Source organism: Mytilus edulis, chromosome 6, assembly GCF_963676685.1.
Source record: "Mytilus edulis chromosome 6, xbMytEdul2.2, whole genome shotgun sequence".
In the NCBI taxonomy this organism is placed as follows: domain Eukaryota; kingdom Metazoa; phylum Mollusca; class Bivalvia; order Mytilida; family Mytilidae; genus Mytilus; species Mytilus edulis.
Genome location: NC_092349.1, coordinates 3679803 through 3707573, shown reverse-complemented (window position 1 = coordinate 3707573; position 27771 = coordinate 3679803). Strand labels below are relative to the sequence as shown.

Sequence of the window (27771 nt, the reverse complement as noted above, 5' to 3'; positions counted from 1 at the left end):
AATACAACGTTTGGTAGTGCGCCTGTCAGATGCGGAACGTACAGATAAGGTAAAAGGTAACAGGTGAATATACTATTGGTATCGGTAGCGGACTCGACCCGGAACTTCTTAATTATTGGCAATATTAATTACGTGGAAAACAAAAGGGCCTGGAGTGGTGTAATTTTTAATCTACACCTTTGTACTATATTAGTTATATATAAAGTTGAATTTTGTGATTCGTCGTTTTTACGTGATGACGGCTGACAAATTGGACCTCGTAATTTTAGTATTATAGATATGTTATTTAAAGAACGACATTGACTGTATTTAGATGTACACTTATTTTCCGGTTGCCATTAAATAGGATGAGGTAAAATTCTGCTAAATAAAAAGGGGAAAATTGATTTTTCAAATACACAATTACCTTTCACGTTTGTTTTAATTACCGTATTATCATTGGTTATCACAACAGATTAATTGCTTTTTTTTTTTATCTTGTTTCACATGTTTAAAAATGAACCTCACTAGTACAGGTGAATTATGAAGAGAGTGTGTTATGATAATAAACACGTAAACTTTATAATAATTTGGATATTGCAAAATCTTTTCCTTCTGTAGATACAATACTAAGGTTACAACTGTTGCCGGATAGTTTTTCTGCGCGAGTAGTCAGGTGAAAGTCCCCGGACTTGCAACTGATTGCATATGCAGACGAACTATACGACAGTTTGTTTCCGGCCTGTTTTTTTTATGACTTGTTTCAAGAAAGAAGTAGTACAATTTGTATTCAGAAGAGGTAGCATAATTAAACCGACTAGAAACTTTTAAAAATGATTATATATCAGTTAATGTAAGTTACAGTTCAAACAAACATTTGCCGAAAGATTTTTTTTTGAAGAAATTTAAGAATCTAATAATTTTATAAAAAAAGAACTATGTCAGGTAAAATATGAATGTCGTTAAATTTCAGACATTTGATTTTTATTTTGGGAAAACGGAAAAGGGGTAGGAAAAAATAAATTGAAAATAAACAGTCTTGATCCTTTTTTTGTAGCAAAATGCAGGATGTGCCATTTCATCACCCAATTTCCTCTTTTTAAAATAATGAAAATCGTACGTTTGCTCCCAAGTATATGAATTCAATATATATGAATTCAATAACAATATAAAAGAGGGACGAAAAATACTTAAGGGACAGTCAAACTCAGAAATCTAAAATAAACTATCAAAATAAATGTATCAAAAGAACGAATTTCCTATTTCATTAGTGAAGGAAATTTTATTAACAAACTATCGCACATACCGTCCTAAATTGATGACATTTATTTAGTTGAATGATTTTCTTCAAGATGTGCTGCCTATTTGAACATGTATTACATGCACACTTTTTTATAACATGCTTTCAGATAAGGAAAATAAAAAATGGGGTCACCAGACTTGTTTTCTTGCTACATACTAAAATAGGTAAATCCACACTATTTTTTGTTATAAAATTTACTATAACTTAGTTATCTCTTCTACTATCTGAGTTATCTCTTATGTGGCAACGCTGATAAAAAATCAACCAAAAGTAATGTTTTTTAATTAAAGAAAAAAACCAGCAGTAAATATGATAAAATGCATAATTTTCCATGTTACTAGGAAAAGTCTTACACATGGATTGCGTACTAATGTCAAAATTTGCACATTTTATCAAAGATCTAGACCATCTACTACTTCAAAGTCTAAAAAAGGAGGAAGGCACCTTAAGCGTTTTGTTTAGACTAACCCCACCAAGACAGACAAGCGCATTTCTAGACTAATCTCACCAAGGAGGACTTCTTGCTTTATGAGGTCAGTCTAGAAAAACGATTCAAACGCAAGAAATTCATCAAATGTGATTTTCCTGTGTTGTAACCTTTGAAAAGTCGGTAAAATGAAACTAATGATAATTCCATAATTGTCTTAAAAGGGGCAGTAGCTACGAGATATATAAAAAAAGTATTATTTTTTGTTTGTTCAATCATTAACGAAATTGAAACATTGATATAATAATTCGCTTTTAGTAAACAGTATGGTTCAAATCTGTCAAATTAAGCTAAGAAACATTTATGATTAATTATTCACTTGCAAGTGAATAATCTGACCTCATATTGAATCCGTATTCACGTGAACTTCAATTTAACCTTTTAGCTAGATATTGATAACGCACTGGTTGTGCATGTCGGTTATTTAAATGTTTAAAGGATACTGTGAAAGCGAAACAAATGTAAATCATTTGATCGACTAATTTGATCCACAAAAACATCCTTTTTATACAGGTAAAAACGACGATAAACATATATCTTAATCTCTACTAAGAAATTAAACAGAGCTAAAAAAAATCTTTGCACGAGTTTGCTTTATATTTTTATATATATATATATGTTTATATCGCTTATATGACCATTGGAGTTCTTCGGAGGTCAACTCGATAGTTAATCATATGGAGTCAAAAACTTAATAACACCAAGCAAAAATACATATTATCGAGCTCATGCCCTGTGAATTGTTTATTTTAAACTTTTTTTATAATTTGGATAAAGGTTTAACATGGTTGTTGAGTAATTATGAGAATTTGAGTAAAATCGGGGAACATGAATTTGACAACTATGGTCCCTTTAAAAAGCTAGTTAGATGAACGAATAAAAATGATTATTTCTGAAAAATTGATGTTTTTGACTCTTTCATCAATTAGTCTATTTATGTCTTGCATTTAATGTCCTGTTATAATTGTTTCATCATTCTTTCTTTTTAATTGTACAGGAAACATTAAAACTATTGTTCACAACATTGTTATACTGATCAAGGTTTTTGGAAAGGATAAAGATATGACGTCAAACGATACAGAAGCAGTGAAAGAAGGTATGCTCTTTTCTTTGAAAGAAATTTGATTATTTTTTAAAAATATTTGAATGCAATGAATGGAGAGCGAAAGACATGCTACCATGGTAAAAAGTAATGTACGTTGCACTTGCATTCAATTTTCTTTTTGCTGTCTCATTTGTGTATTCAATATATTTTGTAACAATTTATATTCATCAAAATACGAATGATTGTATAAATAGATATAGGAAGATGTGTTGTGAGTGCCAATGAGACAACCCTCCATCCAAATAACAATTTAAAAAACGTAAACCATTATAGGACAATGTACGGCCTTCAACACGGAGCCTTGGTTCACACCGAACAACAAGCTACAAAAGGCCCCAAAATTACTAGTGTAAAACCATTCAAACGGTAAAACCAACGGTCTAATCTATATAAAAAAACGAGAAACGAGATACACGTATAAATTACATAAACAAATGACAACTACTGTTCATCAGATTCATGACTTAGGACAGGTGAAAACATTTGCAGCGGGATTAATTTTTTTAATGGTACCAAACCCTCTTCCTTTTTCTGAAACAATAGCATACTATCACAACATAGAAAAAATATACGATAAAATATCAATTGGCAGGCTTAACTCAATCAAAAAACGTAAATTAATATGATAAACGACACTTTTACTCTGATATTCCAGACTTTCAGAGAGTACCTGTGTTCGTACAACTTGACTTACCAGCCACGTGGAATAGAATGAAAGTTTGGGAATATCTTGACAACCTAAGGTTGAACGGATCGTCTGATATGAATATAAATATTTTGGCAGTTTCACCTGATGATCTTAACATTTATTCTGAGATAGCGAGGAGAGTTCTTAAACAAGTTGATTTACTGCAAGACGAAGTCAAAAAAATGATGTCTGGAATTCTTTCAGAAGCGGCACCTGACCCAAAACAAAATGCTGAAGTTGTTGTTAGTTTCAAAATACCAGAGAATACAGGTATTTGTTTTCTTGTTGCTGTGATAACTTTTCACTTGGCATGGACTCAGTAGTATTACTATGAAATTCGCTTAAATATTTGTAGCAATTGTTTGAAATGTAAAAATTCGTCGCTATATAAACGTAAGTAATTAAATTATCAATGAAGAGCTTACAAACGATATGGAATTACATATACCAAAGAATGCCACTTTTCTAAATCGAAAGGATTAGTGGATGTTAAATAGATGCGTTTCGATTTTAATCTTTGATGATGAGGTAATTTTCACGTTATATATTTTCTCGAAGGAGCTTTATAACCTTGGTCGACAAACGTTGACAAAAAAGTTTGCCATTTGTTTAAAAATTGAGATAAATAAAGCTACTTTAGCCAATCTGTATTTTAGCACGTGACAATTTCTTGACAATATGGGCAGGTCTGTGACACTCTCCTGTAAATTCAGCGTAATTTTTAATTCAAAGTTTTAATACGGTTTCTAACCCCTTTTTATAATTTGAACTTTGAAATAATTGGATTAAAACAGTCATTAGATAACATCATGTTATTGTCGTTTCCACCTTGCGGGTCATCAATTCCCTCTGACAAAGACACTTGTCTGTGTTCTTCCAGTTTCTGTTTTGTCAGTGTATGAAAATCCTGTTTTCGTCTGCTAACAAGACTCTTAAATTTATCCTTTTCTGTATTAGGATCCAAAATATATGAAAATACATCATTTATTAAAATCCGAGATCATAGACGATAATTATCATGATACATCCTTGTGCCTCACATTCTCATTAAGAACAAATTCACACACCTAATTAATTGGGCATTCAAAAAATCAGAATGTGAATATATATGTTCAAACTCTTTTAGGTCATTTTTTAGTAGCAATAAACAAAAAAACTATGTTAATTGGACATGCTTTGATACTATATATGCCCTTGAATTTTTACTAGATAACATTTTTTTTCGCTTTGGGGATTCCGTATATCGTCAGATTATCGGAATTCCAATGGGGACTAACTGTGCACCACTTATTGCGGACCTGTTTTTGTATTGTTATGAGTTACAATTTATGACAAAAATAAGCAAAGACCCATCGAAACAACATCTGATAAACAAATTTAATAATACTTTTAGATATTTGGATGATATTTTGGCTCTCAATAATGACGACTTCAGTATGTATATTAATGAAATTTATCCTGTTGAACTTACTTTAAATAAAGCTAATACTAACAATGACCACTGCCCTTTTCTCGATCTTGATATCTATATCACTAATGGAAAGCTGAATACTAAAATTTATGATAAAAGGGATGATTTTTCATTTCCTATCGTTAATTATCCGTTTTTAGATGGTGACGTTCCCTTGTCACCATCTTACGGTGTTTATATATCTCAACTTGTACGATTCGCTCGTGTATGTAACAATGTTTTAGATTTTAACGAGAGAAATTTATGTATTACTGAAAAATTATTACACCAGGGTTTTCGATATCACAAACTAGTCAAAACATTTACTAAATTTTATCATCGGTATAAAGACATCTTTCGTAAATATAGCTCAACATGCAGACTTCTCATACGTTCAGGTATTTCACATCCAATTTTTTATGGTAATATTCTTTATAAAGCACAAAGGAGTCAGTATTCACCTCAGAAACTTACAAAACCTTTGAATAGACTTATTAAGAAGGGATATAATTACGATACTGTTGTCAAGTCATTAAAGATTGCATATTTTGGCGTTAATATTGAGTCACTGATAAGGTCTTTGCATCGGAACTAAACACATTTATTCTAAAAACAGTTGTTGGCATGACACGGGTTATGTTCTTCTCATATATGTTATGATGGTATGATACTAAACCCCTAACGGGAAGGATTGTGCCTGATGTTCATATGATGAAATCATAATCTTTCAGTCAGTTTAATTGAAGTCTGGAGCTGGCATGTCAGTTAACTGCTAGTAGTCTGTTGTTATTTATGTATTATTGTCATTTTGTTTTTTTTCTTTGGTTACTTCTTCTGACATCAGACTCGGATTTCTCTTGAACTGAATTTTAATGTGCGTATTGTTATGCGTTTACTTTACTACATTGGTTAGAGGTATAGGGGGAGGGTTGAGATCTCACAAACATGTTTAACCCCGCCGCATTTTTGCGCCTGTCCCAAGTCAAGAGCCTCTGGCCTTTGTTAGTCTTGTATTATTTTAATTTTAGTTTCTTGTGTACAATTTGGAAATTAGTATGGCGTTCATTATCACTGGACTAGTATATATTTGTTTAGGGGCCAGCTGAAGGACGCCTCCGGGTGCGGGAATTTCTCGCTACATTGAAGACCTGTTGGTGACCCTCTGCTGTTGTTTTTTATTTGGTCGGGTTGTTGTCTCTTTGACACATTCCCCATTTCCATTCTCAATTTTATTGTACTGGACGGACCAGTTAGTGTTACCAAGATGACTAGGTTTAAGTAAGGATAAAACAATCAGGAGCTGACTTTTGTTTTACTACCAATCCAAAAGGTGAAAAACTGAAAATACAAATATAAATACAATTTTACAATATGTTCAATGATAATTAAAGTCCACTGAAAATACGGATAAACAGTTCGTAAATATATAAAGCTGTTAATGTTCTTTATAATAATAAATAGATGAATATTCTCACACACGTCGGGATCTGTCTTGAATTAAATTGTGTTATCGCAGATACGAACAGTTTGAACGGTAAAATGTTCATAGTTTCTTTATAACATAGGAAAATATATTAAAATAGTTCATTGCTGATGTAATAACATGATTTGTAATGATTTAAATGTAACTTTCGCTGTGGTTAGCCACGAATTGTTTCTTTGGACAATGTGTCCGCTGAATGTTCCTTGTAGTTGTGCAAACGACTCGCTGAGCAGTTTTCGTCACTCAGAAGAGAGGGGAAAGTAACACGGATTCCTACACTGTCCTGTATAAAACTCATAAAACAAGCACACATAAAGCTATGTACGCAATGAAACGTTAACAATATGAAATGATGATCACATGAAGAATAAATGATTAATGAAACAGAACACTCCCCGTCTGAGGTCTATCTGACATCACTATTCCATTATCAAAAACAATTAAAATGTTAAATATATAACAACAGTCCAAATTTCCACTTAGAGGTAGTCCAAGGGGAGGCTGGGTACTTCACAGCTTCTATTCTAGATAAGGTGGTGTTTCCGACGAGATCGCGGCGATCTAAGATCCAACTCCATTGCTGTAGTTCCGATTGAAGAATCTCCTTTCGACACAGATATGCGATCCAAAGAGGACGTATTGCGAGACGGACGCTTTCCTTTACGTTTACGGCATACAGTAGACCATCAGGTGCCATGTTCCCTTTCTCTGTGACTTAAGTTGGAACTGTCTTAGACTCTATTCTGCTTTCCTCTTGTCCTTGCGTATCCAAAGGCGAATTGAACCTTTTCTTGGGAATTTAATGTTTTCGGATGTACTTTCCCTTGTCGGCATTCACTTTTGGTGGCGTTGCTTCCGAAGTGAACTTTTCGGCTTCTGCAAATCTGACGATTGAAGTCGCTGATTTCGTTTGCCCATGTAAACGGGGATAAAGTTTAGACGAATCCGTTTGAATTTCATTTGACTGGGTGTTGGTTTTATAACACTCAGGTAATTTCTTTGTCTGTGGTTTCACAACACTGCAAGTTGGATTTGTTTCCTTTGTAGTAAGTTCAAGGTGAACATGTTGCTTATCGGAGCGTATTTCTCAGACGATAATCCAACCCAGGTTTAACTTTTGTGCAAATGGAGCCTTTGGTGGTCCTAGACGTTGATCAAGGACATGATGTGCCTCTATAAGGTCTCTTCCAATGAGCAATCGGGAGAATATGTTTTTGTAGATCTTGCAAGTGTTGATATTGCAATATATCCTCAGGTGTAGCAATTTCGTTCCGATTACTGGGAATGTTATCGCATTCAATCAGTTCAGACAGATTGAATATATATACTATACAATCATATAAATATAATCTATAAAGCGTATAGACTTCACGACAAAGCCGTTTCCTCGTTTACCGGAAGTAACCTTGCTGCCGGAGCATGTGGATAAAAAAATAGTTCTTTGTTCCAGCCTGTACATGGAATAGGCTGAAGAATTCAGGAGCCACGAGAGACCGGTTGCTGTGGTTGTCAATAATTGCATACATGCGAATTACTTTGTCCTGATCATTTTTGTGAAAGACATTCACAGGAAGTATCTTGGCACAAGATTTACTACTGTTGCCGTCTTTGGAGATATCTGTGCAAGTTGAACTAACAGAGGTTAGCTTGGTTTCAGCTAACTCAAGTTGCTCTCCGCCGTCGACTGATCTAGGCGGTGAAGGCGACGCACCTTTGGTTTGGTACACTTGATTAGTGTGTAATTCGGTGGTGTGTTGTTTACTTCCGCATTCATTGCAACTGATACTCGCGTTGCAATCACGACTTCTGTGCATAGTCGAATCACAGCATTTGTAACAAAGATTATTTTGCCTCAACAGTTCCTTGCGTTCCTCTATAGTTTTAGCTCTGAACCCACGACATTCATTTAGCGAATGTTCGGTATTTTGTATTATGCACAGATTTTGTTACTGTGCAGTCTCTCCTGGTCGTTGTTCGACCGCTGTCTTGCGAACGTTGATTTTTGTTTCAGGCTGAGATGTGAACCTTGGCGCAGCATCTTTTGTACTTGGTGTGACTCTTGACCCAAAAATGAACCCAGGATCGTTCTTTATTTTGCTAATTTCCCTGATGAAGGCAGAGAATTCTGTGAAGGGTGGAAATGCAACTTCATATTTAGACTTGTATCTATCTTGAAGCCCTTGTTATCCACTTTTCTTGGAGTTTTTCCACAATAGGATTTACCCTCTTGGAAGAGTCGAAGTAAGCTAGCAAACATCCCAGCTTGGGATTTTCTTTGTGATATTCTATTTCTGAGATGATATCTGACAAATCGTACAGGAGTGAGTTGTCTTTATTTGTCAGTGTTGGAAAGTTGTCAAGTTTGTTGACGAGAGACGTCTTCAACATTATTGGAGCACCATATCGATCGTCCAGTCTTTCCCATAGTCTGTGTAGGCCTCTTGTTGGGTTGTTGGCATTTGATGCCCTTATACTCATGGCATGTTTACCAGACCCTGGTCCAAGCCATTTAATAAGTAGGTCTATTTGTTCCGAGTCTGAAACTTGTAGTTTCTCTATGACGTTTTTAAAGCTGGCTTTCCATGTATGAAAGGATTCTGCCTGGTCGTTAAAGCTTGTAAGTAAGGCTTGTGCTTCATAACTCAGCTCAATATTAACAGGACTTTGTCTTATCTTTTGAGTTCCTGTTACTTCCTTTACAGCAGTTGATGCAGGAAGTTCATTTACGAAATCTTGCACACGTTTGAGAGGGTCTTCCGTTTCGTCAGGGAGATTGCTAACTGCTTGGCTGCCGTCGCATTCCAGGATACGAGCCTCGGCTTCTGCAGCTGCAGCCTCTCTTTTTGCTGCGAGAACGTTCATAGCGGCCTTAAGTTCGGCTTTTTCTCGGACCGCACGTGCGGCTTCCTGTTCCATTTGAGTTTTCCTGCGAACGGCCTCCTGTTATTTTTTTAGCTTTGATGTGCTCTTCTTCTTGTTCAATTCGAGCTTTCAGGTGAGCAGCCTCAAGTTCCATTTGAGCCTTCATGTGTACAGCCTCAGTAATTTTACGCGTGGCCTCTTGTTCCGCGTCAACTTTTCTACGTGTGACCTCCTGTTTTGCACGGATGGCTTCTTGTTCCATATCGGCCTTGATTTCTGTTTGTCTGTACAGGGTCTGTTCTTGTAAAATGGCATCCTGCTTTAGGAGGGCAGCTTCTTGCTCGGCAAAGGCTATCTTTGATCTAGCGGACTCTGCCTTGGCACGCTTTCTCCTTGCTATGCTTGACATGTTAGAGACGTTTGAGCTCCCACTGTGCGAGGTTGTCTTGCCATTAGAAGTCCTCGTTTTTGTTAATTTAGTCTTTGTCAAGGTAAGGCAATGCTTGTGCAAAGTTTCAATTGCAAGGTCGACTTTAGACATTCGGATATCCGTTGAAAATTTGCACGTATCAATGTCTTGAAGGCTGTCTAATGTTTTTGTATTTTTGAGAAATTTCAAGTACTCGTCTGTGAGCCTGCGATAATTAGTACAGGCTTGTACAATTTTATCTTGTGCTGTTAACAATTGCTGGCGGTCGTTAGGAGGCTTGGTCGTTTCTAATAACCGAGATTCTAGGTTTGACCATAGGGCCTCTAAGTCGTGATAGATCTTGTCACGTTTTTCTATAAAGGCTACCTGTCCCTTTTCGGTAAGTTCACGCACTCGCCTAGTCTCGGCATTTTCATCTAAATTTGTTGTTTTAGACGGATTTTCTTCTGTTTCTTCAGTGATATCTCCCTCCGGTGTCTGGACCTCTTCTAGTTGTTCTGCGTGACTAGGATCCATGATGTAAATCAACTATTTGTAGGCAATGTTTGTTCAACGTTGTTGGTTTGCTGCCTAGGACGCACAAGCTGTGTTGCGTAGTGTCAAGGTAACAGCTACGAACGATGCTCCGTTGTATTTCCTGTTCAGGACATGTGTAGACAAGTTGTTGTCAATTTACAAGCACGAAACGTTCTCCTTGAAACTACGTTGTTAGTCTGGTGACTGTCGCGGAGTGGCGTACGTTATCCAAGAAAAACAACAGGCAAGTTGTAGCTTTTTCACTGTACTGGCCGGACCAGTTAGTGTAACCAAGATGACTGGGTTTAAGTAAGGATAAAGCAATCAGGAGCTGACTTTTATTTTACTACCAATCCAAAAGGTGAAAAACTGAAAATACAAATATAAATTCAATTTTACAATATGTTCAATGATAATTAGTCCACTAAAAATTTAACGTATAAACAGTTCGTAAATATATAAAGCTGTTAATGTTCTTTATAATAATAAATAAATGAATATTCTCACACACGTCGGGTTCTGTCTTGAATTAAATTGTGTTATCACAGATACGAACAGTTTGAACGGTAAAATGTTCATATGTAAATTTTTGATTAAAAATGATTAATTAATGAGGAATCAGAAAAATTATTTAGTGAATTGGTAAATGGACAATTGGTCCCACGTCATTTAACAGTGAGCACATCTCTGGTCAAGGTTTAGTCGCTCTGCTTTCTAAATTAATTTAAACACGTTTTTTATTGGTCAAGCAGTACAGAAATTTATATTGGATAAAGATTTCAATTAAAAGTAGAACTCACTATTGATTTTCACTTTTCAGAAACACCAGAAAACAGGTAGTCAACATTTTAATAATTTAGAATTTTTATGTTTAAATATGTCTTAGTTTGTCGTTGAAACTTCTATCAGCGTAGCTAATTTGTTAAAGAACATTGAGTTTCGTCGTTTGTTCTTTTTTTCAAAACCCTCCCTCCCATTCCCTTATGGTGGAATATGTTTGTATGAGGCGGGTATGAAATTTATATTTCAGTTGTATTTCATAGAATTTTTAATTTGTTATGCTTCATTCTTTAAATTTATTAAGATACTACTTAGTAGTTCTTTAATTCAGAGTTTATTTGTCAGTTATAATCTATAATCACTTTGTATTTCATTTGTATTATATTCTTGACATATGTATATATAATTATGACTACCTGCAAAAATCAGTCTTTAAAAACATCCGCCATAACTTTGGATTCATAAATAGAAAGGAAAACATTTGCTAAAAGAGATGCACAGTTTGAACTGCTTGAAAATATGCATTATCTGTAAAACGAACATTTATGTTATCAAGACTTGTGGTCTTAAACATATTGTTGCAGTGTACTTAATTTAAGGAAAAATGAACGATGTGTACTTGTTTTCTTTATTGTATAGAAATGTTAAAAGTAAGTGTTTAGGAAAGGAAAACAAAAAACCAAACAGTTTTATAAAGCTGGTTTTCATACTTTTTACTTTAACTTTGTTTAAACCTGTTTATTTACGTTTGACCATAGTTATTTATCCCTGATAATTTTTATTGACTATGTATGTGCATTCAGGTATTGAAAATCAAATGTATTCGTTCATTGTGTGTTAATTTGCGTTTTTTTTTATTAAGTTAAGCCTTCCAATTGTTATTTTATCATGTTTATAGTGTGTTTTTCATGTTGTGATGTATTACTATTGTTTCAAAAAAGGGAGAAGGTTTGGTACCATTAAAACGTTTTATTCCGCTGCATATGTTTGCACCTCTCCTTCGTCAGAAATCTAAAGTACAGTAGTTGTCGTCTGTTCATGCAGTTCATACGTGTTTCTCGTTTCTTGTTTTTATATAGATTAGACCGTTGGTTTTCCCGTTTGAATGGTTTTACAATAGTATTTGTTTGGGCCCTTTAAAGCTTGCTGTTCGGTATGAACCATGGCTCCGTGTTGAAGACCGTACCTTGACCTATAATGGTTTTCTTTTATTAATTGTCATTTGGATGAAGAGTTGTCTTATTGTCACTCATACAAATTCTTCCTATATCTAATAGTACACTATTTAAAAAAAAATACTTTTCAGAAGGGAATAGTGAGATAAATGGTGAACATGCAGTAAAACATGCTGACAACTCTACAGCTTTACATGATGGCCAGACAGGAACAAAAAATGAAATTACTGGTAAGTAAACGACAGTCCACAAAACAATATACATAAAACTAATGATTCATCAACGCGAACCTTACTAATGATCTGGTTCAAATATTCGGCAAAAATAAAAAGGCATCACAATATACATTAGATATATATCACGTTTCTTACACTTGAATATACAATATTAGGTCAATGTCAGAAAAAGTCAGAAAATTATTTACTTTTATGTATGAGGCTGAGAAACTGAGGAAAGAGCGAGTTTTTACTGAGTCCGTCCCCAGTTGAGTGCCGAATATAAAAAAGTTTATATTTTTCTGACATTAACCTAATATTGTTTTTATACTGCAACTTTAATTAATTCATTGATAGCTTTTTAAATCAATATATCAATATATGTCAAACATATTTTCATCTCTAAATGAATCCCTGATTGTGGAAAAAGTGTCCCATGATGAAATTGACATTGTACAATGTATAGCAGTGTTACTATATTTAGGAAATAAACACTATAACGGTTTACTTTTTTTTAAATTGTTACTTGGATGTAAGTTGTCTCATCGGCACTCACACCACATCTTCTATATCTACAACTAGTTGCATTAAAAGACATTAGCAAAAGTTTCTTACCCTAATTTATGACCAAATATGCAAGTGAAATAATAACAGTGCTTTCTTCCGGAAAATTGATAGATTACACCATTATCGTTTGCATAGAAAATTGATAGGGCAGTATATTATATATCTATTTTTATGCTTATAAGGTTACTATTAAGGTAGCACAATACAAAGATTTTTCATCCCCAATCAGACATCTTTAAACTGATCTAATTCCACTCATCCTTCTTTAAATTTTATAAATGAGGTACCAAAAGAAAGAAGAATGATCTTTCAAATTGTGATAATTTCATTATGACATAATTATTACATAATTAATTGTTATGTAATTAGTTGCTATATTGTGATGTCCATGCTTGAATGAATTTAGCTTCTTTGTTATTCATAGCTTCCCAAAATATTTTATAGATTCTTGCACAACACAGTTTGACCTCCAAAATCATGTCTCAGATTTTTCCTATTGTATTTCATTCTCTCATAAATCTTTAATGAAGTTTGCAACATCAATTCATAAGAGATCACTAAATTCAATTGGGTATAAAATTTGTTCTATTTATGTTTTTGGAAATCTGAGACACGGTTTTGGAAGTTAAAATTCTGTATTCGACCTTTTTATATTAATGACCATCTCTAAAACACCTGGAATTGTAGAAAACGGACAATTTATCATTTATTTTAAGTTAATAAATTAATGTATTTGACAAACTCTAAGCCTGTTGATAAAAATTCCAGTTATACGTGTTGTCCGCATAAGGCTGTGGGAAATATAAAACGAAAAGGGAAACTTGGACATGTCACAGTACAGACAACTAATGTTGTATTAATTTTTCACAATAATGAATGAAAATATGTCTTTTAATTATGATTTGTCCAATATGAACAAATATTTGATATTCATGAATACTTCAAATAATTATGAATCTTTTATTCAGATGAACTGCCACCACTTGAAAGGCTTCAACAGTTGGAAGCCGTTTTAGTGGGTACAATGAAAATTAACGGAAATGGAAAACAGAAAGATTTAAAAATCATCGATTGCGTCATCATTGGTGAATTTGTAGTTTTCGTTGATAATTTTAGGGACGACATCAAAAGATCGATGTAGGATAAAAAAACTTGAATCAAATAGTTTGGGGGTGGGGGGGGGAGGGGGGTCAACATTGCTGCAAGTTTTGTTAATCTAAAATCGATTTTACATATATCCCTATTGGTCAATCAACTTTTCCCAAATTAAGTTAAGAGGGGGGGGGGGGGGGGGGGGGGGGGGGGGGTCAGTGAAAAAACTATGTGAACTTTTGATGTCGTCCCTTACCGAGAGCCTAATTATCCACCAAAATACAGGCAGTTTTGAGCGAGATATCAAATTGTCTGGTGTACCGCAAGGTATAACAGCAATTAACGACAAAGATGTTGCTGTTTTAAATAATAAATCGTTGATACAGATAATCAGTATCAATACAGGACACGTACAGAATGAAATTAGAACAAGGGATAATGGCAGCAAAGGAATATCGTATCAAAACGGTCTGTTGTTTATCTATGTGGTGCATGTGAAGTGCATTATAGATGTAATTAATCTGGAAGGATATATAATCCGATCATTTTTATGTCCAAAATCAAGAGATATCCGTACACTACAGTGCTTAGCAACTGATACAGACAGATTGTTTTTAATAGATGACATTTCTTCTAATATTTTTTGCTTTGACTTGCATGGCTCAGTCAAATGGAAGTTTTTAAATGATGATAAAATAAGGGAGCCTAAAGGAATTACAATAGATGGGATTGGCAATGTGTATGTGAGTTCTTATAGCTCCTGCAATGTTGTAGTTATATCACCGGATGGTATTCAATATAAAGAACTACTTACTGAGAAGGATGGTCTGGTGTACCCGAGAGGAATTCATTATGACAAATCAAGCAACTTTCTGTTGGTTTGTAACGAAGGGAATGGTGATGCATTTTTGTATCATGTTAGGGATATGTCTTAATTTTACACTGTAGGGGTCCCGTGCATGTGAATATGGGACATGCATTTTTTTAAAGCAAATTTTCCATGTGATTTGATTTTTTTTTTATGTGCATGGGACATTGACTTTTTGTCATAAGGGACTGTTTATACTAGTGAAGGTCTATAATGATCTTACCAATTGTGTCTAAGATGGAGAGATGTCTCATTAACACTCATCGTACATCTTCTTACATGTATTTATATAGTTTAAAAGGAAAATGATAATCTCTATTATTGTCAATCATCATTAAATGAAAACAATTATATAATTGTTCTATTTAACACAGTAGATCTCCAAATGTTGTTAGAACAGTTTATACAAGACATAATGGTAGAATTTTATGAAAATCTTATGTCATTTCACAAAGATATAGAAATTCACAAATATGATTATTTGTATTTGAATCTGTTTCATCTGTTTCATCTGTAACATTTGACAATAATTTAATTTTGGATGTAACGCGTCTTCTGATTGGCGGACGTTATTTTGTAATGAGCCCATAGACATAATTTCGAAATAACATAAAAAGTGTTGTGGACACTGTTAAATAACCCGCTACGCGCGTTGTTCAGTGTGCACCAAATTTTTTATGTTATTTCTTCATAGACAGAAAAATAATACAGTCATTCCTTAAATATTAAATCTACATGACAAACCAAATTTGCTATTTGTAAGAACAATAAAACGATTGTTCGCTGGAAGTAATACCACAATAAATGTTATGACGACGTTATAGATATAAAAAGAACGTGAACGTGAAATAAGAATGTAGTTAAGTTTAAAGTGAAAGTTATTCAATAATTTAAAGTTATTAAAGATGTGGTTATTCTCTTGCTTCATTCATACCACACCAAATTATTTGCAAGTAATGAAGTTGACCCCCTCCCCCCCAAAAAAAACCAACATGCCTGTTTACAACTTGGTAAGTTTTTAAACATTTATCTCAAAAACACTACAACAGTGACATTTGAATATGTAAAGTGATGGGAAAGTATCAATGTAGACTGTAAATGCATGAGTTATCACCCATTCATAAACTCTTACAATACAATTTGAAAAATTAAATGTCCCAATTGTATTTTCAATTTTTTCAATTTTGTTTAAGAAAAGGGTAAAAATAAAGGGTAACACCTAGGGTCAATTCACAGAAACAAGAATAAAATGCAATGCTTTCTCTCTCCATACAGGTCACAATGTATACAAAAGAATAACACCGAGTTTTTGACTCACACCGAACAGTAAGCTATAAAGGGCCCCAACATTACTAGTGTAAAACAATTCAAGCAGAAAAAACCAACGGTTTTACCTATATAAAAAACGAGAAACGAGAAACACTTATATAAGCTATACCAATAAACGACAACCACTGAATAACAGGCTCCTGACTTAGGACATAAAAATATAATAAGTTGATTTTTCCTGAAAGTACAGAACATTATTTCAAATGAAGTAAGTTAAATGATAAGGATGACCTATATAAATCAGAGATAGCATTTGTGACAAATATATTCCAAATAAACCGTATACCCATTAAAAACTCGTTATTGTTAACACTGAACTAAACATAAGTACAGTATGGACCATTTCCCTGGTTCTAATGAGTTATCAAAGGTACAAGTAATGCGCCAGACGCCCGTTCCGTCTATATAAGACCCATAAGAGACGCTCAAATCAAAAAATTAAGAAAGCCAAAGTTAAAAAGGATTGAGTACCTAACATTCTAAAAAGTTGTGCCAAATTCGACTAAGGTAATCTATGCCTGTTAGTGATGGCATATAAAATATCTATCAATAACTCAGATTCAACCATACGGAGAATAAAGATGAACAGTGCGTTTGGCGTACTCAGTTACAAGCCTGATTTCGTTTTAAAGCCTTATATTCATATTTCATATTCTTCAAAACTTTAGAGGTAAAACAGTTCCAAAATTTGTAGGTAAGGTGAATTTGAACTAGTACAATGAATTACCTCCTGGTACTACTGATGCTGGAGGTTTAGCGCCATTGGAATAAAAGAATCTAAACTTTATTTTGAGGACGTTTGTTGGAACAATATATGGAATGTTAACAAAGTGCATTTACTCATTGTAGTCAATAACAAGAAATAGTGGTCATGATTAAATTCTTGATTTAGAAAAGGACAGTATCTAGAAAGATAAAGTAAAGAACCCTGTTATGGGTCAATTAAAATTGCACTTAACAATATTGATTAGTTATATCTTTTTTAGTCTGATCGACAAATATCTCATTGACAAATACTATAGTATCAAAAAATTTAAAAGTTAATAGAAACAATTTTCTTCTCAATTACGAAGTGTTCTATTTTAAAAACACCATTTGCATACGGTTTAAATTGATCTATTACATAGTGAAGCAGAACAATTAAATATCAAATCGACGACATGGGTATCTATCAAGTTTGATGTAGAAAATACATAACCTCCGATTTTTTTGGAAAAAAAATACCACGGACGGAGAACATATCAATCTATTAGTTCAGTAATTTTCTTGTCTACCCTTCCATTATGTGACTCAAGAAAAAATTCTAAAAATGGGTAACAATTGTATCAAAAAGAGAAATCGAGTGGACCTTTTTATGTAAGGGCATGTTTGAATTGAATATTTTGTCTTAAAAACGTGCAAAGCAAAAATGTTTGATACATCATCTTGCTTCAGATTATATCAGTTTTGTATATCAAAGCTACAGGTTGACTTTATAACATAAAAAAGTCCCAGTACTAAAAGATGAAATAAATACCTATCTAATGAATCATAAAAACAGAGTAGGTGTGTTAGAATAGTTTTTTTTTGGTACTAAAAGTACTTGACGACAGCCTTTCAAGTTGGATGATCAAAATGCATATCTTCGAAAAAAAATTGTGTGTGATAACTTAAGTTTATAGTCTTCATCCATTAAAAAAATCTAGTCTTCCCTTCCACGAAATATTTCATTAGAAATTTTCAAATGTTTGTGAATTTTCAAAAATTCCACCTGGCAACCGATTAGACAACAGTTTTAAGTTGAATTAATGCAGACAGGATCATGAACTGATGCCCATTAGCTAATAGATACATTTGTCTTTTAAAATACAACTGACATATAAGGATCGTAATTGTGCTATACGGATAAATTTATCGGTTTTCAAGAGCAAAATTGGCAGCGCGTCATCCTTACAAAGTCTTCCATTTCTACGATTGTGAAAATTAAATGGCGTAATGGGGAGATAATTTTGACGAAGCAGAGTCCTGACTGCACTATTTATATAGCAGTAGCCTTCGGGTAAGACTGATAAATAGAAATATGGTCACCATTGGTCTTCCGCATAATAATGGCAGTAAAACCCACGCCGAAATGGGGGAAAAGGGGGGGGGGGGTAAGTTCCGCTCGGCTGTATACTGTTGTATACATCTTCACAAACTTTTGTAAACTTTTGTAAACATTTTGACCTTCACTATCGTTCCCAACAAAACACTAGCTTGATGTTTTTTTTACTTAGAATTTGAATTATTTATCCTAAGAAAACACTGTTCGACTTGGAACAAAGCTGCAGACATGGGCACCAAATTTTGTTAGATTTTGTTGATATTGTTTGGTCATTGAAGATTATATCTTCATCATTACCGTTATATTGCATTATACTTTTTTTTTAGCAGTAATCTTCGAGTGTGACTATGGAATAGAAATATGGTCACCATTGGTCTATATTCGATCGCCAGTAAAACCGAGGCTAAAGTGGGGTGTCCGTTTTGATGTACGGGATTAACAAATTATCAGCCACGTCCGGTCAGAGTGGGGGCATTAAATCCGATGCCTCGTGTACAGATAGTGCCATGCTGTTTGAACGTTAAGAACCCTTGCAATAATTTTGAGGGGTCCATAGGTTACTGGTTACAGGTTTAATTTCTGTCCCTATCCAATAAACCCTCATTTTCCGTTGGCAGTAAAACTTCCTCCGAACTGCATCGCAAACAGCCTCTATTACAGGACCTACCTATTTTATATATTGTTAATTTGTTCTCGTTCTGAACATATATTAAATAATTAAGCGATGTACGTTAAGCAAACAACAATCAATCAAGTCTAGCAAGCAGTATTTTGTTAAAGGCTTTATCATATACTAATACATATACGATTTGATTTTTTTAAAAGTTTTTGGTCGCTTTTAAGAACCACATTTAGGCTATTTCGTGCCGGCCATTTTTTTTACTAGTGGAGGAAGCCGAAGTGCCCGGAGAAAACCACCGACCTAAAAAAAATGACAATCCTAGTCAATTATGATTGGTGTCGATTGCACCGGCACGAGTGGGTTTCGAACTCACAACCTCAGTATTGACTAAAACAAATATGTCTTTGCTTTCACCAATTATGTAAATAGTAACAGCTATCAACAATCTGTAAAAATTCTGAACTGCTTATTTAATTTTGTTGGTTTGTAATTTTCCTTACATTTGAATAAGGTTTGACCTTCTATTTGCCTCTCAATTCGAGTGCCACTGGACTTTCTCATGCAGACATAACGCGCGTATGAATTATCAAATTTTAAGCCTGGTATCTCAAATGAGTTCGTAATATCAAATGTTTGTAAGATGTAGACGAGATTGTACAACTTGGAATATTTTACGTGTCACACGATCGGCGTAAAACCCTGTGAAAACGAAAAAACATTTAGTTGTTTCAACGTATTCCTTTTTAATTCTTAGTTCCCATCATATTGTGTAAACGTCATTATTGCTACAGATGTAGGCTGTAATTGAACAGCAAATTTTAACAAAACATAAATCCTCTGTTATTGGGTTTGTTTTCTGACATTGCTTAACAGTTGTTGATGTGCTTGTCCATTTTGTCTGACGACTCTGAGAAAAATGGTCATCTTCTTTAAAAATTTATATAATTTTTTACATTCTAAGGTGTAATGTCGTATTATATATTCTATTCACCTAGGTAACGAACTTTATAACATGTTGACTTCTTTCTTTTGTGCTGGGTTTTGTCGTGGTTTGGCTTGATATTCATGTTGATAAATACTCTTCATCATTATCTATGTTTTTGAATCCTTAACTAACAAATAACTTCTTGTAAATACTGTTTTATAGCTGATTGATTAAAAAAACAAATAGAACAAAATAAATTGCTAATATTACCAGTGTAATACATTAAAACACGTGAAGTTTAAAAAACACTAAAATGAAATGTATATGTGATTTTGTGTGTGATAAGATAATTCTGGTCTGGCTGTTAATTTATAGTTGCTATATTTCAAAGGCATATCTTCATGCACTTTCCATCGTCTTCTTTGCTATTCTGTAAGCACATTTTCATGCAGTTTTCTCCACTTGATGAGGATCCATTGTCGTGTCCATGATCTTCTTTTATCCTGCAAATAAACGCATCATAGATACAAGGATTTAGATTTTGTGTTTACGCCAGACGCGAGTTTTGTCCTCAAAAGACTCATCAGTGACGCTCGATTTCTAAAAAAGTAAAAAAGGCCCAAAAAAGTACGAATTTGAAGAGCATTGAAGACCAACATTCCTAAATGTTTTGCCAAACGCAATTAAGATTATTCCTGAGGTATAAAGCCTTAGTATTTCAAAATTCAATGTTTTATAAACAGTTAATTTATAAATATGACCATATCAATGATAATTCGTGTCAGCACAGAAGTAATATGTTACTAAAATACTATATTATATTAAAGGGAAAATTCACGATTTTTTACTTATGGTTTAAATATGTTCATTATGACATAATATATATATTCACAAAGTTTTATCGCTATATGTGCAGTAATAAAGGAGAAATTCAATAATTAATGAAAAAATATCAACTACTTCCTGTAGGTCGTGACGTTTTCTCCTGATTTTTGCATGCCGGGATTTAAAATACAATCATTAAAAGTCTTGGTTTATAATCATATTTTAACGTAATCGTAAGCGCGCCGATGACTTATGCTTTATCTAATAACCATCCGATAATAAAAAGATAAAACGCACAGACGTTCAATTGTACTCATTCGTGAGATAAATTATCTATGTTAAACGTATATATTCGAATTATTTTTGTAGACAACACAAAAAAGTTATAAATTTATTTTTAATAAATGCATTTTCGGACTGATAAGGTGAACAAATTAAAGTACAATAATCTGTAAAGACAATATGTTGGTGTACTATTATTGACCTTTTACTATCTCTGCTATGGCTAGGTTTATACGATGTGTGTATTCACGGTTCTGTGGCAATACTCGTAGATGGCTTGTTGAAAGGTAAATTGTTATTTGCACTTCGGTATTTAACCCCGCCTCTAGGGCACACCTTGCCAGGTGTGACTGTCTATTCGGATCAGTGGTAGCATTTAATACACACATTAAAAATACATATTCAAGTTGGTGACAAATAAAAATTGGTCGCCGTGGAATTATTTAATTATATTTGGTGCTATTATTTATTTGAATTCAAATAAGTTAATTAACTAAGAAATACACAATTTTCGGTTAAAGACGGGAAACTTAATTCATATGTCAGAATGAAATGATATACAAGTCTTGTCCTTGATTTATGTCTCATAAAAAAGGGGGACTTAGAAATTAGAAATAGCTTTACTAAATCATTTTTATTTGTCTTTATTAGGCGAAAAAATGTACGAGAACACTTACATTTAGACTTTTGAAAGCCATGTATTAATTAATATATGAAACTATCTGAAGATAACTCTACCGAAGCGGAATATAATATGTACGAATAAAGAAAAAAATATTTTTGTAATGGAATCGAAAAATTACGAATAGATATTCTTTTCAAGTGTGATAAACGTCAACCAAATTTATTCATAATGGGGAACGTCCTTATTAAAATCTGAGACAACTATAATAATCGTCGTCTCCCAACGTATATATATACTTAAATAACTATTTGATCAACGATGTTTAAAATTAAAAGACAACGAATTTAATGTTATCTTTCCCTAGTTTTAAATGTTATTATAAGTCTGTTCAACTTGCAAGAATACCCATAAAGCGGACAAATATCCGACAAGCAGTTTATTCTTTAAATTGCTGTCATTGAATATCAAGAAAGAAAATAAATCCCGAAATTGATACTCAATAGTTTTCCTAGAAAATATTCACATTCCTTGGGGATTATTAGTGTACGTCCAGCTGCATATATTTTACATGAATGTTGGAACAATTGTGATGATGACGAATTTCGTCCTTTATTCGAGAACAATTTAATTGATATATAAATCTGTGAGTTTACTATGTTCTTAACTTCGATGAACCAAAGCAAGTTATAAATTGACCTGTATTTAAATCAAATTGTTTCTTTTTTTTCTTCTTCTTCTTTTGGTATACAATAGTCTATCGAATTCGTTGATTACATATACTGTTGGCATACATGGACTAGTCTATTTACAAAACTTTTACCACAATTTACACAAAATGTATGTTTCTTTCTTATGTTCAATGTATACATGTATACATATTTTAAATCGCGCTACTGACTATAGTTCCGTAACTTTCTACCAGGCGTATGTATACACGAATCGTCGACAAGTGCGCACATTTTTTTAGATCAATAATTCTGGTATGTTCCAATCTGTCCTAAACTATTGACAACGAGTATATATTAGATGCTTGTTTGTTATCTATATCAACCACACTTGTAATAAAATGCATTAGTATTAAAAAAAACCAACATACTATAGATTCTTTATCTACGTATTCTTTAAGAACTTAAATAGTTCTCGTTTAACTTTTTTTTTTATCTCATTGTTTGTATTGTATTATGAAAAAATTATTGATGTTGTAATGTTTATGCCCTTTGGGGCCCATAATTGGAAATAAAAATATCTTATCTTATCTTATCTTATCTTATCTATTACATTTTCCCAAATTAACCCTTGGAAAAATATGTAAATAGATTTGTATTTCTTCAATTATTTTTTTTTGTATTATTTTTTTTTTATAAATAATATTCTTTACACCAGAAATGTTATTTATAAACAAGCGTATGAGTTCAGTAATGACTCACTTTCGGACACGCAAGACAAAAATGTATATTATACATGCACCTGATAGTTCAAAATGGAAAGTTATAAGTAACGGTCGTGTACACTGATCAATACCTACAGAAGTGAAACGATGCATGAACTTACAAGCCCGCCGGACAGGAAATCGATTGAATACCTGGACGTGTCACCTACACCCCTTCCAATACCTTTGGGAGTAATACCTTTAGCCATGCTGGTGATCAGGTAAGGGAAGATCCGAATTTATTTAAATAAAGTTTATTACTTGAAAGAATTATGAACGAATTAGATTTTCGAAAACAATTTCCACGGAACACTTATTTATCATTTTATGATTTGAACTTTGACTTTTTAACTAATTACAATATTATCAGTTTAAAAATAACAGACTATATGGTTATTTAAAAATATAAGACCATTTTCCGTATCAAGTTAGTCAGTCAGATAAAACAACCGTACGATTGACAAGATATCGACACGCAATTACGACTGCATCGTTTACTGTAGTTTTGTTCCTTTGTGGTTTATTGACATATCGGGATTTTTCATCGGAGAAGGTGACAAGTTGGCGGAGAGTAGAGAACTGATACTCAAAATTTAAAATCGATGGTGATCTCTTATTTAGCGGAATAAAACTTTATTATCTATAAATTTGAGCATTTTTATACAGAATGGACATAATATCAATTTTTGATTTTTTTGCGAAGTTTCCCTTTAAACTTCAAAAAAAAAAAAAAAAAATAGTTGATAACAATTAATCGAATAATTTAAGAATTTTCAGAAATGAACGAAATTTTTGCGTAGTGTAGAGATAAGTCATCTTGAAAAATCATTCAGGAACTTTTAATTATATGTTGATTGATTGATTGTTAGTTGCCTAACGTACAGTCGCAAACATTTCATTTGTATTAATAACGAGAACAAACTAACAATCAATACAAAAGGTAGGTTCTGTATTAGAGGCATCCTGGATTAAGGTTGGTGAAATTTTGACCGCGACGGGTAATGAGGTTAAATTGGAAAAGGACAGGTAACCTACGGACCCCTAAAAGAGTTGTTACTATTGTTTTGAACGTGTAAAATGCTTGGCACTCTCTTGACACGAGTGATAGTATTAAACATCCCCATTCCGACCAGACGTGGCAGTAAATTTGTACAACCCGAACATCCAAACTGACGCCTCACTTCGTTAAGGGTTTTACTACCATCAGAGGAATACCAATGATGACAGTACTTCTATTCCCCAGTCAACCGTAGTGGTAATTATATTTTAAAGACGGTAATAGGACTAAACTCCAAAATAAAATGGGTCTTGACCTACAAATACATTCGCTTGTAGTTTTACGTCAGCATTAACATCAAATATCCAATTTTCAAAAAATAAGAATACAGTTTCCATTTTGAAAGATTTTGTCATAATGTATATCTATATGTTCAAGTACGTAATATCATTGGCAGTTAAATTTTTAGCTTTGAGAGTTCATGGTGACAGTAAATCCACGCAAGCGATTCGAGCGTTTCTTTATAAAGTGTCACACTCATTTTATATCATAATAATGTAGAGAAACTACTACCAAAGGTTCTTTTCTCAGTTGTGTAAAATTACATAAAATCGAATAACTCACTTTTCGCACACAAAATTAGAGGCTTTGGTACATGGTTCATCGGCCCACTTGAACACTGTAGAAGGAAATTTGTAGTAGCACATACAATTAGAAATCCTTCCATTGTTGGGTTGGTTGCTTTGCCAGTATGTGAAATTTATTTCTGTTAAAGGGTTGTACCATCTCCAATCTCCCTCTTGGTGGATATCTGCAGCTCCGATCCATGCAGTTGTATCTATTAAAGAAAAAATATAAATTTTCATAGCGAAAAGTAAATTAACAAAAATACAGAACTCCGAGGAGAATTTAAACTGAAGGTCCATAATCGAACGGCAGAATCAAATTATAAAACACATCAAACGAATAGAAAACAACTGTCATATTTCTGACTTGGAACAGATATTCTCAAATGTAGAAAGTTGTTTTATAGCGCTAAACCTCTCACTTGTACTACAGTCGCATCATATTGACAACGATGCGTGAACAAAACATAGACACAACAGGGAAACAACAGCAACACGAACCCGCATAAAATTTAAGCAGAGAGTAACCTTACATAAATAATTCGACATATGTTGTTGAACAAGAAGCAAAAATCCATTTCGTGTTTTCCATGTACAAAAAGTAAAATTAAAAAAAAAATGAGCTGAGAGGAAAATCAATTCGGAAAGTCCATAATCACATGGCAAAATCAAATGACAAAACGCACCATAAACAAATGGAAAAAAATTGTCATATTCCTGACTTGGTACAGGCATTTTCAAATGTAGAAAATGGTGGATTAAACCTGGTTGTATAGCGCTAATCCTCTCACTTTGATGACAGTCTCATTAAACTCCGTTATATTTACAATGATGCGTGAACTAAACAGACATAATACATAAAATACTCCATATATTATACCAATTTATAAGATGTAATAGATACTCTACACCAATTATCAGCTGTGATATACCCTATACCCCATAGTTGTTCATTGATAACGCAATTATGAAGACATATCCAGCAATTTATAACATCCGGATAATAAGTGTATACGTATACACAATAAATATGTAATGAGTGAACTGGAGTAGTCATGTAGTCTTACTGAAGCTATTTAAAAATGAATCATCAATTTGAATCATAAAAATAGATTAAGGAAAATGTAGTGTGATATAGCTCTCTGTCCAAGTCACAATTATAAAAGTTAATCATTATAGGTCAATGTACGATCTTCAACACGGAAACTGATCTCTTGAGGCTTTAAATAAATTTGGAGTTATTAGAATTAGTCTTTAATGAAGAAATAAAATAATGAGGAAATAGAAACAATGACACTAATTTATCTGACAAAGGAGCTAGTAAGTTATACCTCTTCACCTGTTTCAGTGAGGCAGTAACAATGACACTAATTTATCTGACAAAGGAGCTAGTAAGTTATACCTCTTCACCTGTTTTAGTGAGGCAGTAACAATGACACTAATTTATCTGACAAAGGAGCTAGTAAGTTATATCTCTTCACCTGTTTCAGTGAGGCAGTAACAATGACACTAATTTATCTGACAAAGGAGCTAGTAAGTTATACCTCTTCACCTGTTTCACTGAGGCAGTAACAATAGTAATCTATTAAATTATTAACGATTTATTTTAGAAAGGTTTGTTATAAATCACGTTAATACCGAATCACTGCCAACTGAGTTGATGATGCACACGGGCATTTATAGTCCATCACCAGTGGTATAGACCAAACAAAGGAAATTATACTATATAAATTTCATGTGTCCGAATCGGTTTTATGAAACAGAAGTCATAAGTGAGTAAAATAAGTACGCAGTCAGCAAGGAAGGTAATGACATAATTACTAGTTACTGCATGTTTCAAACATTATAACATAATTCTGCCGTTTATGTGAATTTGTATATCGAATACCAATTGATTAAAAGATATACATAAACAAATAGGTAAGATACCAATTATACCAAAAGATAAATAGTTATACGACCAAGAACAAGAATAATTTTTGAAGGAAAATGTACTTATTTTACAAAAACAAATCTGTAAATTTAGTTAGACAAGACATAGCTATTTTAAATGATTAGCGGTATGATATATATTATTGCATAGCAATATCATATTTCCCACAGAAAGTAACCAAAAGTTAGCGTGCAATAAATTCTAAAATTGCACTAGTGCAATAAATCTTCAAAATTCATGACGTCATGAAATATAAAATCTTAGTTTAAACCAATTTTTTCTTTCAAATATTGTATTGTTATACAATAAAAGGGTTATTGCATGAATAGTGGGGAATATTGTCCCTCGTAGAACATATATTGCACTCGCAAGCTCGTGCAATATAAAATTCTACTCGGGACAATATTCCCCAATATTCATGCAATAACCCTATAATATAACGATATTGTATTTATATGTAAGAGAGAATATTGGTTCATGTAGTTCCAAACTTATAAACATGACGGATTGTAACCATCTTTCAAGAAAAAGTACTTACGGTTTGTCATAGAGATTAAGAAACTGTTTTCATCTGCACTCATAACATGTGCCAATCTACTTCCCATTGCGTGACAAACAGTTTGAGCGTCAAACCAGTTTAACTTTTCTGCTATGAATATATACTTTTTACTTCCAAATGAATGCCAATACACGCTCAAACAGATATTCATAAAGTAATAAACATTACAAGAAACAAAGCACATACACTTGCCATATTGATTAAATCATCAGTTGAATAACAAGCAGCCGACGCTTGTGTTTATCACGGCCTTATTAATTTGCATGAAGTACCCTTTCTTCCCGGACTTCCGACATTGAAGCTTTGTTTGAATTAACATTATCTTTATGCAGTCAATTTGCTGTTTAAAGATATCAACTCGTTACAAATATTTCTTGATATAAATTATGTTCCATGGCCCTGATCACATAATATATATATATATATATATATATATATATATATATATATATATATATATATATATATATATATACAACTCGTCTAAACATCAACCCAACAATGTTAGATCTTTTTGTACCCATGCTACTGTGATA

The 27771-nt window shown here is 33.1% G+C and overlaps 1 protein-coding gene and 1 long non-coding RNA gene across 2 annotated transcripts; one reads left to right on the top strand and one right to left on the bottom strand.

The window, feature by feature from the left end:
• Nucleotides 1-2683: 2683 nt before the first annotated feature.
• On the top strand, nt 2684-14181 carry LOC139529004 (uncharacterized). The gene is made up of 4 exons (XM_071325241.1): nt 2684-2865; nt 3530-3832; nt 12390-12488; nt 14009-14181. Exons 1-4 carry the CDS (start codon nt 2832-2834, stop codon nt 14179-14181), a joined length of 609 nt encoding a protein of 202 aa, XP_071181342.1. The 5' UTR covers nt 2684-2831.
• A 5990-nt stretch (nt 14182-20171) lies between these two features.
• On the bottom strand, nt 20172-27496 carry LOC139525949 (uncharacterized). The gene is made up of 3 exons (XR_011665060.1): nt 27215-27496; nt 24742-24955; nt 20172-20462 (listed from the first exon to the last, which is right to left on the bottom strand). It is a non-coding gene; the product is annotated as an uncharacterized lncRNA (long non-coding RNA).
• Between the last annotated feature and the right edge of the window lie 275 nt (nt 27497-27771).